The 18,336-nt window shown below is 41.2% G+C and overlaps 1 protein-coding gene across 6 annotated transcripts in view; it reads right to left on the bottom strand.

Annotated features, from left to right (window-relative positions):
* Positions 1-3,163: 3,163 nt before the first annotated feature.
* Positions 3,164-18,336, bottom strand: part of CNTN4 (contactin 4) — a 514,690-nt gene continuing 499,517 nt past the window's right edge. For all 6 annotated transcript variants that reach the window (XM_033141190.1, XM_033141194.1, XM_033141189.1 and 3 more), the window contains 7 exons: positions 15,657-15,727; positions 12,321-12,555; positions 9,060-9,175; positions 7,294-7,480; positions 6,777-6,889; positions 5,569-5,737; positions 3,164-3,535 (listed from right to left, as the gene is read on the bottom strand). In XM_033141190.1, the coding sequence (XP_032997081.1) occupies positions 3,435-3,535; positions 5,569-5,737; positions 6,777-6,889; positions 7,294-7,480; positions 9,060-9,175; positions 12,321-12,555; positions 15,657-15,727 (992 nt within the window). In that variant the 3' untranslated portion in view covers positions 3,164-3,434. The remainder of the gene's footprint in view (positions 3,536-5,568; positions 5,738-6,776; positions 6,890-7,293; positions 7,481-9,059; positions 9,176-12,320; positions 12,556-15,656; positions 15,728-18,336) is intronic.

Here is an 18,336-nt window from a genome sequence, read left to right on the forward strand (position 1 = left end):
GCAACTTTTCAGATACCTGTTACTGGGCAGTGGCTAGGTTTTATACCCTTTAATGCCCTTTTCTTCTGTAGCAAATTCAAATGGCTAGCTTCATTTTTGCAGCTTAAATATAGTTGCAAGGGAGGGAAAATGAAGTAATAAATATGCAACTGATCCACCTGCAGCGTAAGCCTCTGTTTGCCTACTCAAGGGTCAGTCTAACTTCAATGGGTTTGCTCCCAGATAAGTATAGAATTGCAGCCTTGATGTGTCACCAGATAAATTGATCAGCCAACCCAGTAAATGGTGCATCTTGGCTAGTGAAACAGGCAGTATTCGAAGTCCAGTTGTCCGCAGTTTCAGCCTTTGCTTCTTGGCACCTTGCTGTGAACTTCTGTAGCTCAGGCTCCTGGATATTGCTACAAGCACACATACAGTTTCCAAGGATATCAGGACTACTTGGAAATATGGTTCCTGTGGTTTCCGACATGCCCAGAAAGGGCACCAGGAACCTTTTCACAGTGAGGGGTCACTGGTATCCTTAAAGACATTAGGAACCATGGAAGTACATTTCCAAAGGTTCTTATGGTCTTGAGTGTCTAGGGTTTAATGGCACTCTAGCTTGAGAGCCTTTGCTACTCCCATCCATAGTCAAGTTTGGAAATGAGGAATGCATGTATGTCTTTTGGGGCATTCTGTGAGGATCTCATTGCAGGGTTTGAAGGCAGCAAACCTCTAGCTCTTCCTACAATCCCAATTACAACATTGGCATGGGCTCTTAATTAGAAATAAACATTTGTTTTAAAATAATGTGGGGTTTTGTTTGTTTGTTGTTGTTTTTAAAATGGTGCCCATTCCATGTTGAGTTTTTGGAAATCTGTCCACCATTGATCCTGGGTGTTTTCACAACACAAACATTTGAGATTAAGAGTGTCATGGAGCATTTTTTTTTAAACAAAGAACCACCACAAATGCAGGAAAAATGCCTATAAACACAGGAATATTTACAAATAACAGAATATTTATTACCAATAACTATAAAAAAGATTACATCTGCTAGTTCACTGATAAATATCATTTACACTGGGGAGAAAAAACTACAAGGCTTTTTTTCTTTCATTTTCTTTCTTTTGTGGGTTTTTTTGTTTTGTTTTTGTTTTTACATAGAAGTAACCATATCAAACTAAGAAAGGAACACAGCTTGAAATACTGACAATATTTCTCTGGTTAACACCCCTGACTTGCACAAGTGGAATCCTGATTATGAGTTACTTAATAAATATATTTTGAAAGTAGTTTAAAAGTTAGCTTGTGTTGTTCTGGAAGCAAAACAGACAAGTTACAGGCAAATTTAAACTATCAGGAAGAACAAACTATAAACCTCTGCAGTGATTTTTTTTTTTAATTTGGGGAAAAGAATGAACAGAAAGCTTCATTGATGTCTTAATTATTATTGTTCCATCTGAGCATATGTACAAAATTTTACCCCAGTAACAAATAAATCTTTTGTATTAATAGATTTTTTTTTCTTTTTAAATTCTGGGCATGGTTCATATACCTTCCCAGACTCTGGTGAACACATGGAGTGGAGCATGGATGGAGCTCTGCATGTGCAAGCTTGTGCATAAGTTCATATGTTCATTGAGAACCGGTACGCACACCCAAGTCAGTGGAGATACTGCTCAACCCAAGCTTTAATGGAAGGGGATGACAGCTTCATGAGAAAATGTCACGATGGACTGCAATCACTGTCACATTTGAATAGGATTTTATCAACATGCTAGATATGTATAAAGAGCTTATCAAGAAAATTAAAGCTAGGTCTTCAGAACACTCTTCAGGTGTTGGGTTCTGTTCACTTGTGCTAGCAAAAAGGCAAGAGGGTTTGATACCTTAAAATAAAGGAGCTATTTGGAAGTGCATAGAGACACCCAGACATACATATAATTTTTTTTTAATGGAAAAAAGCCTTTTTAGGGAAATATTCACTAGAATGGTATTTATTAGTTTTAGCTTATGACCTATACTCAAACAAAAACCGTATAAACAGAGATAATTTTGTAATTCATTTATGAAACCAAACTATAGAGAATTACAGTTAAACATGTACCTGTCAAAAGAAATGTATGTTCCAACACAGAAATCAGCATAATTATGTTTCATTTAAAGTCTCACAGACGCACAGACTTCCTTATTAAAATGGTGCAAATCCAGAATTACATAAATTGCTCAAAGGGTGGAATTTCAAGATTTTCACCGCATTCAGCATCTTGTCCTTTGCTATAGCAACGTCTGGTCTACATTACTATAGGAGCGATCACGACTAAATAGAACGAATGTCAATTTAATATTTATTAAATTTTTAGAGAAAACTTAAGTACATTCAAATGAAAATCTTTGCTATGCATCATTAAAATATTAGCTAGCTGATACTATGCAGTTGACTTACACAAACCTGAAAGCAAAGGCATTGAAAGTTATTTTAGATTTGTCTTTTTTGTAATTTGATGCAAGAATGAACACCTTACATGTCATTTAAATGAACAACAACAAAATAAAACCACTCTAGCTGCTTTAAATAGCAGCATGATCCATCCTCCTCCTCTGCACATATTGGGGGAAAGGATCCTGAAAAAGTATTCCAGTGAACCTTCCTCTTCCCTCTCCCAATCCTCCAGCTGGCTATACTGCTGGCACCAGACATGTACCGGTATATCCTGTCCTTTATGTACAGTATCTAGCAGCCCACTCCATCCCTTCCTTGTGGAAGTCGTCTGTGCATCAGGGGCTAGGAATGGCCAACAGATCAAGGCCCAGTGCCCACAAGCGCTGCAATAGCAGCAGCAAACCTGACTTGAGGCCATCAGGGAGAGGGGAGGGAAGACTTCATATAATGCCTGTTTGGGATCCTACCTGTGTACAGATAAGCCCAGGTACCTTGAAGAATGGATCGAGGTCAAAAGAGCTTTGCCAGTGCACTCTTGTAAAACTATACAATCAATTTGAAACCAGTGTACTGAGAACTTTCGACCTGGCTATAAAACATTCCAAAACAATGTATTTTTGCAACAGTAAATGCCATCAATAGCATTTCATAGCAGAGGGAGAAAAGAAATTAATATCTACATCATATGTTAACTTTAAAAAAGTCTATAAAACACTAAATATATAATAAAAAATATGCATATAAGGACATATGTAAACTGCTTTGGTAACATCGTATTACAGATGTTTTCAGTGCATTGCAGAGTTTCCAAAGAAACTTCAGACAAAGCTATATTTGCTTTGAGGAAGTACTGTATAATGCCATTCCTAGAGAAGCATAAAACATTTTTTTTTTCCAGTAGTAAGATGTACTCGAACAACAATATTACTTAGTACTGGGTGTCTTCAAAACAACTAGCTAAATGTTGCTTAGTTATATTATAAACAGGAAGTCCTTTAGATATTTTTTGTCATAAACTTGATCTAGCTGTGAGGGAAATCATTATTGTGCTGATGGCCGACAACGTACAAGCATTTGAAGTAGAAGCGCCCGACCCTCTCGCATAGGCATCTAGGAGAAAAGAAGAAATCACAAGGTTTGATATCTTGCAGCTTCACATACACGAACAAGTGACATAACTCGCCTCACTTTTACGGTGCTCCTGCATTCAGTAACATGAAAGAATTACTTTGGCACTGATTCAAATGGAAAGCTTTTACACTGACAGAAATGCTAAGTAGCAGGAAGGAAAAACAAGGATTGGGGCTCTAGCCCAGAGCTTCAGTGTGCGTGCAAAAATTCTGCATAAAAGTATTCCCAATTCCACTAATGCAGTGGCAGCTCCACATGCACAGAAGGGTTTTGACATGCGTTTCTTGCATTTATATCCTACCTTCCCTCCAAAGAGCTCAATGTGGTTTTCATGGTTCCCCCCTATCTTTAGTCTCACAGCCACCTTGAGTGGTACATGTGCTGAGAGACTATAACTTAGTCCAAGGTAGAGATGGGAAGGCCTGGGGGGGGGGACTGGGAAAATGGGGGAGGGGCTTTTGTTTTTTCAATTTTTCTGTGTCCCCCCCCCCCGGCCTTTCCATGTCCGTCGCCACCCATTTTTTCCTGGTCCCCCCCCCCCCAGGCCTTCCTATCTCTAGTCCAAGGTCACACTCAATGAGGTTCATGGCCATGTAAGAATTTGTACCCAGATCTCCATAATACATTTGCTGGCATTTTAAGTTGTCACAAGAATTTTTGGTAACAATAATAATAAAATATGTGAATGGGAAAACGCTAGTGTACAAGGGAGCCCCATATAAACCTGTTGTGCTCTGTGTTGTGGGTAGTAGAGCTAACGACTAAAGGAAGCCTATTCTTTTGCTCCTGACTTAGTACTTGTTATGTGCCTGCAGGAAAAATACTGCAATGCCATAATTAACCTTTAACACAACTCCACTTTTGCAGGGACAATTTACTGTCCTTTTAGGTGCACAAAGGGACAAATTCTAGTGCTATGTTTGGTCTCACAACTGAAAATGCATATATATATATATATATATACACACACACACACACATATACACAGTATATACACGTGTGTGTGTGTGTGTGTGTGTGTGTGTGTATAAAATCTCCCATTATGATTGAATATCATTAAGCAGAGAAGAAGGACAAACTTAGTTGGTCTCTAAGGTACCAAGAACAAACTTAGTTGGTCTCTAAGGTGCTACTGGAAAGATTTTTTTTATTTTGTTTTGACTATGGCAGACCAACACGGCTACCCACCTGTAACAGAAAAGAAGGGATTTTTTCCCTATCCTTTTCTCTCTTCCCCCCACCCCTGCAAGACTTTATTCAAAGTAGACAGTTACAAAACTGAGAAAGGCATCTTCTGTTCTAACTACAGAAAATTTCATTCATTGCCAGGGCCAGCCCAAGACATTTTGGCACCCGAGGTGAACCACAAAATGCCATCCTCCCTACTGGGTAAGTAAATATCTACATCAGGAACAAGCAGGGCTGGGGAGCATCAGTTTAGCTTTACCGGACCATTGAAGTGGCAATCAAAGGCCATTGCAAGGCGAGGGGGTGTACTCTGAATCACTCTGGGTGGGAGCAGAGCCCAGGGGATCCCAGAGGGAAGCCCTAGCCAGTTCTTTCTTGGGGTGGGAGGAGACCAGGGCCTCCTATTTCCCAAAAGGCCGCTGTAGAGGCGGCATGGGGGATGCTCCTGAGGAGGTTGCAGATCCAGCCTCGCAAGTAATGTGTGTCAGTGGGCAATGCATTCCTTGGGGGCTGGATCTGCTGCCTGAAGCGGTTGTCTCATGTTGCCTTATGGGTGGGCCAGCCCTGCTCTGGCTAATATGACCATGATATACATATGTAATTTACAAAACTGAAGAATTCTGAATACCATCATTTGGGTGACAGAAGAATCATTAACAAAACCTTATGTATAGTAAGATACTTCCTTGGTACTATTTATTACATTTTAAAAGCACTCTGTAGTAAAGTTCTATGCACGGAGAAACAGATTCAGCCCTGGATCATTCGGGGAGGGGGGGAGACTGAAATACCCTCACATGGCGAAGAACAACAAGGGCTCTTACTTGATATCTTTGGAATTCGGATCTGCCCGCTGCTACTGCCATCTCCTCCATCACTGAATGGCTTTATTTCTATGATGTAATCTTCATCAAAAGGCAGTGAAAGCTCCACAGATGTTTTGTTAGTTTCTATAACAGATGTGCTGCTTTGTCTGTTCCATCTGTATAAAACCTAGACCGTATTTTTAGCCAAGGGGGAGAAAGAAAGAAAGAAAGGGGGTGGGGAAGCAAGAGCCTTAGATTTTCTATAGAAGTTGCCTCTATTTCTAGGACTTATATTAATAGCTAATCAACTCTTATAGTCCCTAGAGAAAATATATGCCTTGGCTTTTGGAAAGTCGTGTGGCTTCTTGTCATACCCTTGAGCATTAGAATGCATTACTTCCATTCTCTCGTTGGCTTTGTGAAGTCAGAGCTGTTCATGTAGCTCTGCTCTCCTTGAGATCAAAATACTTGGTAGAATTTCACCAGAACTCCATACTGGAGAGGCCTGATTCTCAGCTTTTCATTTCTGAACTGATTTTTTAAGCTGATCTGATAACAGCCACAAAAATAAGGAACTTGCTGTATAGAAACATACAGAAATAGGAAAAAAATAGCCTTGGAGCAAGGCACAATGTCTTATGATGTGCAAATGTCAATACATCACTGCCATGCTGAGAAGCTGCTATTGCACCAGTGTCACAATGGCTGCAACAAAAGCTCCCCCATGCAAAACCTGTGCCTCTGTCACAGGACAGTCAGAAAGGTTGGAGCAGAGGGAGGGGGGGAGAGTGATGAGAAATGAGCTCCGGCTTGTAAATATGTACTTAATAAATATTACCCTAAAGTAGCCAGCCTAGTAAGTGCATTTTCTTGTGGTAGGCTTCCACACGACCCTGAGAGCCTCTCGGAGGCACTGGTTGCCAGTTCTTGATCAGTTTGGGTGATGCTTTAATGCCATTGGATTTGCAGGTGAAAAATAGCCCTGGCTTATTAGATTATCACCCTCATAATATACACTGCATAGTATGCATATTTACTGATATCACTGAAGTCTACAGAACATTATTTAAGTTGTTTAGAATAGATCATAGCCCGCGTGAAGTTTAAGTCAATTTCAGATCCCACTGAAAAATTTAAATTTTCACAGTTCATTTTGAAGTTAGTTAGTTCAATACAGCTTAATGTCTCATAACAATGGAAAGTAGGTTTCGCTGCCCCTTACGTACTTTATATCCTTTCACTTCAGATTCATTATTCTGTGCTTTTACTTGATCCCAGTTCAGTATAATCTTAGAGTCCGATGAATTCCAAATGATGTTTCCAGGGGGTTGACTTGGTGCTAAATTCAAAGTGAAGGAGAGTGAATGTTATTAAGCAACAAAGTTTTCCTTCCTCTTTCAGTATAGTTTATGAGAGGCTCTTAGTGAACTCCTACATTTGCTTAGTTAAAGAGCTCCTGGAAAACGTGTATTCCAAGTCAGCAGCAGAGCTGACATGACAAACTATTATGGATGAAAAAGGGAATCAGATGGTAATTCAGTGCACTGGTGACAAGTAGAGGAAGTCCTTGCACTGAACAGAAAGACAAATATTTTTCTTTTCTGCCCAGCAAATTGCAGTTTTCTGTGTTCCAGTTAATAAAATTAGGGATGCTGGAATATTATGGGCACTCAAAAATGCAGCACAGAGTAGCACCGTGTAGCAAAAAAAAAAAAAAAAAAAAAGTGCTCCCCCCAAACTCACGTGGCTTTTTAGTTGTCACGTTGACTACTGGACTGGAAGGTCCCATCCCTGCTGTGTTGTAAGCTTTGACAGCCAAGTGGTACAAAACATTGCCTTTCAAGCTGGTGACTTTTGCAAAGGTCTGATTGGTAGCCGTTCTGATTCTTCCAGCCTGCTCTTCCTTATCCCCATGCCTCCAATATCTAACCTGCACAAATGAAACACATGCTTTCATATTTAAACTCCACGCCTGAATAGCCACTTTACAGTTTGAAGTAGCTTAGAACAACCCGCAAACCCTCATACATTCCCGCCACAGAGTAAAATTTGCTCTACAAAATCTGTGTCTGACCCAAGTTTCTATCATGCAGTTTTCTATTCCATTCCATTCAATTCCGTGTTACGTTTCTTGGTTTCCCATGTAAATAGTAGACAAATCTCTCATTGAGCCAATCCTGCTTTGGGCCAATCAGATGCCATAGCTCAACTATTTAAGGTTCTGCCCAGATGGAGGGTTCTAATCTGCCACAATCACTTGGCAGACATTGGTCCAAAGCTGCATGGATCGAAGCTAGTGGTAAACCGAGGGCCTAGGATTTTCCCCCCTCTGGAACGGGTGTTTTTTGAGAAATGACGTAAAGGCCTCAGTATCAATATGACCTTCACTGTAGAAAAAAGAATTGACACGATTTCATTCTTGGAATAGTTTACAGTATCTTTGGATTTTTGCTTTAGCAGCTCTCCACAAATCCTGCCATTGCCTCGTATTTCAAGAGGCTGCACTGTTTCAGAATAACCCTTCCATGCATGAAACCAGCAGTCAGCACGTCTGACCACTGCAGCAGTCTCATTGATGGGCATGTTTATAGCTCTTAACAACAACAACAACAACAATAATAATAGTTTATGACATTTGTATATTCCCCTATACCTGCAGGTTTTAACATTCCAACTGCACTGATTGTAGAATGTTGAGTTCTTCACAAGTCCAAAGGAGAGAAAGGGTCCCCTAATAGGAGCTTTTCCCTATTTTTATTTCTAGTTCTTTAAATCTTGTATTAAAGAAGAAAGACATGTAAAATAAAATATGCACAATAAACTGGCATTTAGGCTTGCACTGTGGCTGTGTGTTGTGTATTTCTTACTATATGGTGGAGCAAATAGCTGATAGTTCATGGAATTTGCAGAAACTAAGGCCTGCTTTTGAATTATGGTGCTGGAGGAGACTCTTGAGAGTCCCATGGACTGCAAAAGGATCAAACTTATCCATCCTTAAATCAGCCCTGAATGCTCACTGGAAGGACAGATCCTGAAGTTGAGGCTCCAGTACTTTGGCCACCTCATGAGAAGAGAAGACTCCCTGGAAGAGACCCTGATGTTGGGAAAGATGGAGGGCACAAGGAGAAGGGGACGACAGAGGATGAGATGGTTGGACAGTGTTCTTGAAGTGACTAGCATGAGTTTGGCCAAACTGTGGGAGGCAGTGAAAGATAGGTGTGCCTGGCATGCTCTGGTACATGCGGTCACGAAGAGTCGGACACAACTGAACGACTGAACGACAAGGCCTGCACAAGGGCTCCCACCTTGCATTGCAATACACTAAGACTTAAAATCACATGTTACTGCTCACTGATACCAAGTGGATTAGCATATGCTTAAGTGCATTGTTATGGGGGGAGGGGGAGGGAAGGGAGATTTTCAGTTTAAAACAAATTCTTTGTGCACATAAGACCGTTTCAGACTAAGCAAGGATTGTTTCAGGCTAGTGATGTCCCTTACGTTCTTACCTCGTAGCCCTGTATCCTTCCTTTGCTCTGGGTCTCTGGGAGCAAGGTCCAAAATACTTGTACTTCTGAAGCAGAAAGGCTTTTGGCAAAGACATGGGTTGGAGCTCTGGTGGGTTCTAAAAAGAAGAAACAGTGGTTAGATGTAGATTCACCTTCGTGGTCGTAGCTTTTCTTTAACTATTCTTCATCCTTGCTAACCAATGGTTGAAGTCAGCTTTGACTCTGTGGATGCCTTAAGGCAAGTCCCTATATCTCACCCTCAGATATAAATTAGACATTACTACAGATGTTGGTCTGCCAACAAAACAACAGGCCCATGACTAGCAAAATAATTTCACTATTTTGCAGGAATGCATGTTTTTGATAGGTTGCAGAAATAATGTGGATTTGGTGCTCTTGTGCAATAAGATAAAATAAAAATTAAAAAGTCCCTCAATTTTTTGTGGGGCTGGAAAAATGCAATGTAAAGTGTGGGATAATTGTGACACATAGCTGCCCCATAAACAAAGCAGAATGAACGGTCAACTAACAATGACGTTGTAATAACTCTGCAAATTCTTTGCCAGCAAGTTGGGGTGAATGTTCAAATGCTCAATAAACAGGACGTTGGAAGAATCCTCCGTCTCTCCCCTCCCCACTAGCAATACAAAGGGATATTCAGCATATGACATAATAATATCATCATGAAGAGATATAATTTCTTGTTCTCCAGAAGGAACAGCCAGTGAACCGGAGTGTGATGACTATGTCTCGAGCATCCCTAGATTTGCTGAAGAAGAACAGCCCAGGAATAAGGTAGGATAGAGTAGCTTGCATGTGCCTGTACACATTGGGGTGAGGAACCTTTGTAGCCAAGTGGGCCAGAGCATTATCTCCTCACCCCTCCTGGGCTACGTTTGACAGGTGAGTAGGCTGCTCACCTGTCAATCACTGGACATCATGCAACCTTTTGGCCTGCGATTTTCTGCAGCGCTTTGAACAGGGCTTTTGAAAAGCTGACAGTTGTTCTCAGATCTTCACAAGCACCATTCTAAGCTCTGTGCAGAACGGAGCTTTGAGAAGTGTTATATTGCCTTGTACTTTGAAAGGGGTTTTGCAGGCATCACTGATTGGTGGTGCCTGCAAGCATCTTTTTGGCTGAGCCCTGCCCTTAGCTGCCCCACACCTGGCTAAAACGGCCTCTCGGGTCAAATGGGGAGGCATGACACGCCTAATTAGTCTCTGAGGGTGAAGGTCCCCCACCCTTGGCATACCTGTTATGGAGACCTGTCATCAATACATGAAGGGAGAGCCAGGATTGTGGTGGCAGACCTGAGTTCCCAGTAGTGATGTATGGAAGTGAGAGTTGGACCATAAAGAAGGCTGATCACCGAAGAATTGATGCTTTTGAATTGTGGTGGAGGAGACTTTTGAGAGTCCCATGGACTGCAAGAAGATCAAACCTATCCATTCTGAAGGTAATCTGCCCTGAGTGCTCACTGGAAAAGACCCTGATGTTGGGAAAGATGGAGGGCACAAGGAGAAGGGGACGATAGAGGACAAGATGGTTGGACAGCGTTCTCGAAGCTACCAACATGAGTGACCATGAGTGACTGCGGGAGGCAGTGGAAGACAGGAGTGCCTGGCGTGCTCTGGTCCATGGGGTCATGAAGAGTCGGACACGACTAAACGACTAAACAACAACAACAACAATATGCCCAGAAGCAGCCTGTACCCAGTCCACATAATCTATCCCAGATGCAACATCAATGTGCACACAGCTTGTATGCATGTAGCCTCTGCTCATGAAGAATTGTCTGCATGTGGAAGTTATAAGAGGGCCAGCGACTGATGACTGTATCCAGCTATAAGCCTGTTAAGCTCCACATTTTCAAACCTGTCCGGCAGCAGCTCTCCAGCATCTTAGGCAAAGGCCTTTCCTAAGCATTTTAACCCAAGGCCATTTAATTTGAGATAGAAGTAATTGGATTTGGGTCTTTGCATATATGAAACCTGTAAATGTCATGCTCTACAACTGAGCTTTGGCCCTTTCTTTTGTGTGGAATATCAATTCTGCAACAAATAATTCATAAAAAGATTTCTTTCCTAAATTTATTCAGTGTGCCATGTACTGATAACACTTAAGATAAATCAGAGCAGTTTCCAATTGGAGGATACAGTGGTACCTCGGTTTACGAACTTAATCCGTTCCAGAAGTCCGTTCTTAAACTGAAACCATTCTTAAACTGAGGTGCGCTTTCCCTAATGAGGCCTCCCACTGCCAGTGCCCTTCCACCATTCAGATTCTGTTCTTAGACCGATGTAAAGTTTGCAAACCGGGACACTATTTCTGGTTTTGCGGAGTTTGTAAACCAAATCATTCGTAAACAGGACTGTTCTTAAACCGAGGTACCACTGTATTCATTCCTGCTAAATATTAGTACATTCCTTCAGAGGACATACATATAATGGAAACTATCAAAATCCTTGTTATGTATTGCAAACAGATAAAATCCCTAGTATAATCTTGGAGTAAACTCAATATCAAAGCCTGGTACTGGACATACTGCAATCCTGATAGAGCCCCAACTACCCTGTGAGGAAGAAATGACACAGCAGACAACAAGGGACAGTCCTCTCCACTCCCTGCTGCTTTCGTCAACTAGGCCAGGATCCTCTCCTCTCTCCTGGAGATTTTAGCCCCAATTGCTTGTGACAAAAGGCAGCAGGAGGACCATTGCTCTGAGGCACGAGAGCAGCAAGAAGCTGGAAGATCCAAGCTAGGCTCCAGAAGGTAAAGTCTCCCTGTAAGGTCAAAAATTTCTGGCTGCATTAGGGACCTTTCCAGGAAGGCTGGGTCGATTGTGAGCAGCTTGTTGCTATGCAAGCTGGTCATTATAAAAACTTTATAGCATCAAGAATTGAGCCTGAGTTTGCTCATTTCCCTCTTCTCTTTAATGTCATGCATTTCCCCTCTCCTTTTATGTCATGTATTTTTAGACTGTATACCTCATGGCAGGGTATGTTGTGTTTATATATCCTTAAACCATTCTGTGAATGGACAAATGAATGAATGAATAAAATTGCACAACATCAAAATTAGAAATTAAGTTTGCAAAGCGTTTAGACGTAAATGGCAACTTAAATGAATGACCTAATTCTTCTTGATGCACAATATTACTGTTAATATGATTATTACTAATTTAGAGGAGAATATATTCTAAAGCAGTAGAATGTGCCAATAATATATCACATGCAATAGATTACTAGGCTGAACTTTACCTTCATCAGCTGAATAAACAATTGTGACAGGGCTGAAAGAACCTTCTCCTTTGTTGTTGTACACCCCCACTTTGACTTCATATGGAGAGAACGGCGGCAAACTCTCATTCCGGAACACATATCTGGAGGCGTCGGGAGAAACCACTACCGTCTGCATCCAACTTATTGTACCAACTGGACGGAAGGCGACCACGTAACCAAACCCACCTCCATTTTGTAACTCTTCAGGCACTGTCTAAAACAAGAAAAGAACAGCCCAATGTGTTGGATGAATTTGCAAAGAGGCACAATAAAAATGGTCTCCAAGAAATTTAACGGATCCATATAGTGCAATTTGGAAATACACTCTCTGGCAGAGGAAATTAAACACTCAACTTGAAAAGCATTTTATGTTTCTGTGCTAATTTGTTCCAGCTATCTGGTGTGGTTTTTATGGTCTATTTGCGCCCATGAAAACATAACTTATTAAAAATAGCATAAGAAGAAGAACCAACTGCAGCCTAGATAGTATGGACAGCTAATAATCAAAGCTGAGACATGTGAATGCCATCTGCAAGACAGCTCTTAGAATCTGAATTTATCTAAATGGACTTAAATCCAAATAAGGACAGAATTACACATCCATCTGGAGATTTACTTTCTGTTTTTGCTACCACAGTATTCACTAATAAACAAGAAGGCACTTTATAAGCTGTGTTTGCCACTTCCTTTAGATCTGAGTCATAAACATGTTATGAGTGAGATGCTCTAATATCTGTGTAGTGGGAAAGGAAATGGGTTTTAACAACTCTGGGGAAATCAGTGTAGGAATGTGGTGTACAAGCATATAATAAAAGTTTTTTTGCAGAGGTTACAGAGAGTTTCTGACTTCTTAAAACTCTAGTGTCACGGTTAAGAAAAGCAAGTGTCTGATATTTTCCAGTTCTACCCCTTAGTATTCTATAGGAACCACAGTTTTAAATCTACACTGGCAGTTTCAGTTGCATGGGATATTGCCAAAACTGGGTGTACAATAGAATGTTCACAACTTAACTGTACCACAAGCAAAGACTCATAAAAATGGACCAACTGCCTCACTCGGCTGTCCGCTATTAACTAATCATGTAAATAGTCAATTAAATCTATAGTATTGTATATACCCAAAGGCGTTCACAATGAACAACAGAGGGCAGAAGCAAGACATTCCTCTAAAATCACACAACATAAGTCTACTTTACCACATAAAATTATAAAATCACAATGCATTAATATAACTGGAGTGAAGCTTCTTAGCTGGCAGCCCATTTGAGTTTGAAAACCACAATTGAAGCATTTCTTTCATATCAACCCCCAGTTCCTCTTTTTTTTAGAGGCAGTAAATGCAATGGTTTTAAAGTGGTTCAGCTTACTACACCACAAAGACTCCATGACTTTTACCAATGTCCCTCTCTGTTCCCTTGTGCGCTGTTCCTGCCTTACCAGATGTAGCAAGTAGCTAGTTTTGAAGCAAAAGGGCACAACTTCCTTTAAGTATGCTGCGAACTTGTATGTGGCAGGGAGTGCATGCTGAAGTGTGATGCAGACTAGCAGGCAAATGCTGTCTGATGTCAGAACCAGTCACATCACCACCAGGTCACTGGTGCACATATTGCAATTACCTAGTCCTGCATATTTTGAGCTTTAGCAAGGAAGCTAAAGAAATGCAAAACCGCATCCCAGGAAATATCTGTATTCAGAAGGGCACTTAAGCATGTTCTCAAGTTTGGCTGAAAGCAATTGGATTAGCATGTGCTCAAGTGTTATATTTGAATTGGAAGAGCAACATGGCTTTCTTCATTCTTATCGGTTCTCACGGAGGGGGAGATTTTTGTGCATCTACAATGAGATCTTAAAGGTCTCTGATTTATACTTCTTGAAAATTATGGGTTATAGTTTAGACACTGTACATTTTTAAACATTGTTTTTGTAGAAGGTAAAACTAATTAATTCCAGGAAGGGTGAACTTCAGCACATTAGCCTAAGGAACGACACAAGTATTAGAAAACAAATATACTCGAGTATAAGCCGAGTTTTAAAGCACATTTTTTGTGCTGAAAAAAGCCACCCTCGGCTTATACTCGAGTGAGGCAGGCGACCGGGGGGGGGGGGAGCAGCCCATTTTGGGCCACTGATCCCACCACCGCTGCCGCCTCCCTCTCTCGCAAGGGCAGGGATCAGAGCGCAGTTGAGAGGGGAGCTGCGGAGGTGGAGAAGCAGCAGAAGAAGAAGCGGGGGGGGGGGGAGTGGTGGAGAGGAGCGAGCGTGGCTCCTGCTTGCCCTTTCCACCCTCCGTGCCTCCCTCGCTGCTGCTGCTGCTGCTGCTGTGCAGCTGGCTGAGCGGAGAGAGGCTGCCTCCCGCTCAGCAGCTGATTGCAAGAGATCGGAGGGAGATAAGGGACTAGCAATAAGGGAGGCTGCCTGGGCAGGGGGGTGGGGTAAAAGCACATGGATCCTCAGGACTTTTGCATTGGGTCACCCCAAATTCACCATCAGATTACATAGCATGTCCATGGCTACAGCCTGCACCAGAAAAACCAGGCATCCACTGTTTTGTGGGGCCGCAATGGCGCAAAAACATATATTAATTTGTCTAATCTCATTTCGGGCTGCTCCTTCCTCCACCGCCTTTGCCGCTGTTGGCATTTCCCACCCTCGGCTTATACTCGAGTCAGTAAGATTTCTCAGTTTTTTGTGGTGAAATTAGGTGCCTCGGCTTATATTCGGGTCGGCTTATACTGGGGTATGTGCGGTATATACTGCCTTCTAGTACATCTCGGAAGCAATGATGTGCTTGTAAAACAATCCATGCATTTTCCCTTCTGTAAGGATGTGGAAAAGGCAAGTCAGAAAATTAGAGTACTTTTCCTGACTGTAACCTACAGGGTCTGTTTGAAGTGGCTCAGCAGGTAGGGCAAAAAAAAAGTATATTATGCATGCTTTCTCTTCCAAAAAAAAAAATACAATTTGGTGAGAATTCTCTGTTGGAGAACCCTAACTCATTCCATTCTCCTAAAACGTCTTCTTACATTTTATGAGAAGAATTCCAAAACCAGTTTGGGTATGTAGCAAGTGCCCTGCACTTCTCCTAACTTGCCATGTTTCAGCCCTGCAGCTCATTCAGAGATCTTCTTTCCCTCTTCAAATTTGGAAGGAGGCAGAGAGGGGGTGGTGGCATATTATTTATAAAAATAATATGTCCCTTCGCAAAATGTTGCCTGATTCAACACCCTCAAGTCAGTCTCTGGTAGATTTGGCATAAAAAGGGAAATAGTTCATTTCCCTCCCCTTTCTTGCCCCGTAAATTCACAGCTCACTTACCTCCCAGGTTATGACCAACTCAGACTTGGTACCGCCACCTCCACTGACATTAGCTGGAGTGACTTCAGGAACTATAGAAAAGGGGAGGAAAGCAACTATTACAAGGTAAGGATAGCTTGTTCGATGTTTATACAGGGAAGATATATTGGTGTCTACACTTTTAGCAAATATTTAAAACAAAAACAATTTCAGGAGAACAGTTTTCAGGAGAAATTGAAAATACAGTGGTACCTTGGTTCTCAAATGTCTTGGTACACAAACAACTTGGAACCCAAACACTACAAACCCAGAAGTAAGTGTTCCGGTTTGCAAACTTTTTTGGAAGCCGAACGTGCTCTGTTTTGAGTGTTACGCTTCCATTCTGAGTGTTACACTGAGGTCTCTGTTTTTGCTATTTATTTTGCGTTTTTGTGGCTCTTTGCTTGTTTTTGTGACTGTGTGGAACCCAGTTCAGCTATTGATTGATTGTGCGACTGCAGTACATTGTTTATTGCTTTCATTTTATGGATCAATGGTCTCATTAGATAGTAAAATTCATGTTAAATTGCTGTTTTAGGGGTTGTTTTTAAAAGTCTGGAATGGATTAATCCTTTTGCATTACTTTTTATGGAAAAGCGTGCCTTGGTTTTGGAACACTTTGGTTTTGGAATGGATTTCTGGAACGGATTAAGTTTGAGAACCAAGGTACCACTGTATTTTTTTAGATAACCTGCTGTTGCCAGATTCCCCCCCCCCCATTTTTGAACATTTTAAAAAACAATTTTGCACCTTTAATAAGATGACGTTGCCATCTTTATGTAACATTTCATTTATATGTTGTGTCGCTCTTAACTATTTTGTCACTGAGATTTCAAAGCAAATTTCTTTTGGAAGTACCATTTTATAAAATGGAGAGGGGAGGGAATTCTAAATATCTCAATGTCTACTTCGCAATGTAAAAGAGAAGCATTAATCAGAATATTGATTAAAATGCTTTGCAGCAGGTTTTTATGATGCACTTTGAGAGCAAGTAATACATAATTTTGAAAATGAGATGGCCAAACAGCATATTTATGAGCCAATTACCTGTTGCAAATAGTTTTTAAAATTATTTCCCCTATAACACATTTCATTTATTTATAATCATGAAACTGATTGCTACTAACCAGGGTCTACAGCTTTTGGTAAATATGCAAGCAGACAATAAGGCTGAGTCAACAGTAGCTAATTTAATGAACTGGATACTTTATATGTCTTTGGCTTCCCTTGCAGATATTAGAGAATTTAAGGTTGTACAGGCAACAACTAGTACCCATTTCTTCACATTCAATTCTAAAACAACATTGTAGACATTATTATCCTTTTTTCATGTTAACATTTGAGTGGTTTTTTTCCTACAATCAAGTGGTATATAAATTCTATGAATTTTTTAAAAATAATATTTGTACCATGGAAGATTACACAGTATTGAAATTGTTTGATAGGACCTTTGTCCCTCCAGCCCTACAGAACATATATTTTGTGGGAATGGGGGGGCAGGAGGAATTGAGGGAGACGAAGGTCTTTTGCACAGACAAAAGGTGTTTCACTCACAATAGCTGTTTTCAACCCAAAGTAAAACAGCAAGTGTAGCATGGGACATTCCATTTGTTACTACAGCCACCCCAGATTGCTGCACCACATAATAAGGAATATATAATGTTAGCAATAAAAGCCTTTATCATCGGTTCTAACAAATGATGGCTTTTAATATAACTTAAGAGTCTTTAAAGCTCCCAATGAATGGGCAGATTAAATTTTAATTCCATCCAAATGGGTGTATGCAGGGTGTTTTCACAAAAATGAAGCCCCAGCACTTACTCCTTTATTATATGACCACACAGGATCTCATTTATGTCACTCATGCCTTTTGGCAAACACTACCTTTGGCAAATACTACGGGTGGCGCTGTGGGTTAAACCACAGAGCCAAGGGCTTGCCAATTAGAAGGTCGGCGGTTCGAATCCCTGGGACGGGGTGAGCTCCTGTTGCTCGGTCCCAGCTCCTGCCAACCTAGCAGTTCGAAAGCACGTCAAAGTGCAAATAGATAAATAGGTACCGCTCCGGCGGGAAGGTAAATGGCGTTTCCGTGCGCTGCTCTGGTTCACCAGAAGCGGCTTAGTCATGTTGGCCAGATGACTCGGAAGCTCCCTCGGCCAGTAAAGCGAGATGAGCGCCACAACCCCAGAGTCGTCTGCGACTGGACCTAACAGTTAGGGGTCCTTTACCTTTTACATTTTTTTCGTCTCACAATAATTGATGCTTATAATAAATTTAGAGATTAATAGCGTTATACAAACTTGGAATAATGAATGGTATCTTATTAAGGATGCTGGATATCTATGAGGGGGAAACTATGGTTCCCATGATCCCCCCCCCGGGTGCTTTAAAGCTATGGTGCACATATAATGCCTCAGTCAGCAAGGCAGTAATTGGGGGTGATAGAAGTTCTAGTCCAAAACCTCAGGAGGGCCTTCAGTTTGGGAAGGCTGGGGTATATGGGCTATGGCACTCCATAAGGTGTCAAAAAGGAAACACTGTCTGTACTTCCATGCTTTCTGTTATGAGCATGAGGAGGTGTGGACACAGCCTTAGTAAACTAAAAATAAAGTTTGCTCAATTAAATGCACTGCTCTCTTATGCAGGCTATTTTGACCAAGTA

This window comes from Lacerta agilis, chromosome 2 (genome assembly GCF_009819535.1).
Source record: "Lacerta agilis isolate rLacAgi1 chromosome 2, rLacAgi1.pri, whole genome shotgun sequence".
NCBI lineage: Eukaryota > Metazoa > Chordata > Lepidosauria > Squamata > Lacertidae > Lacerta > Lacerta agilis.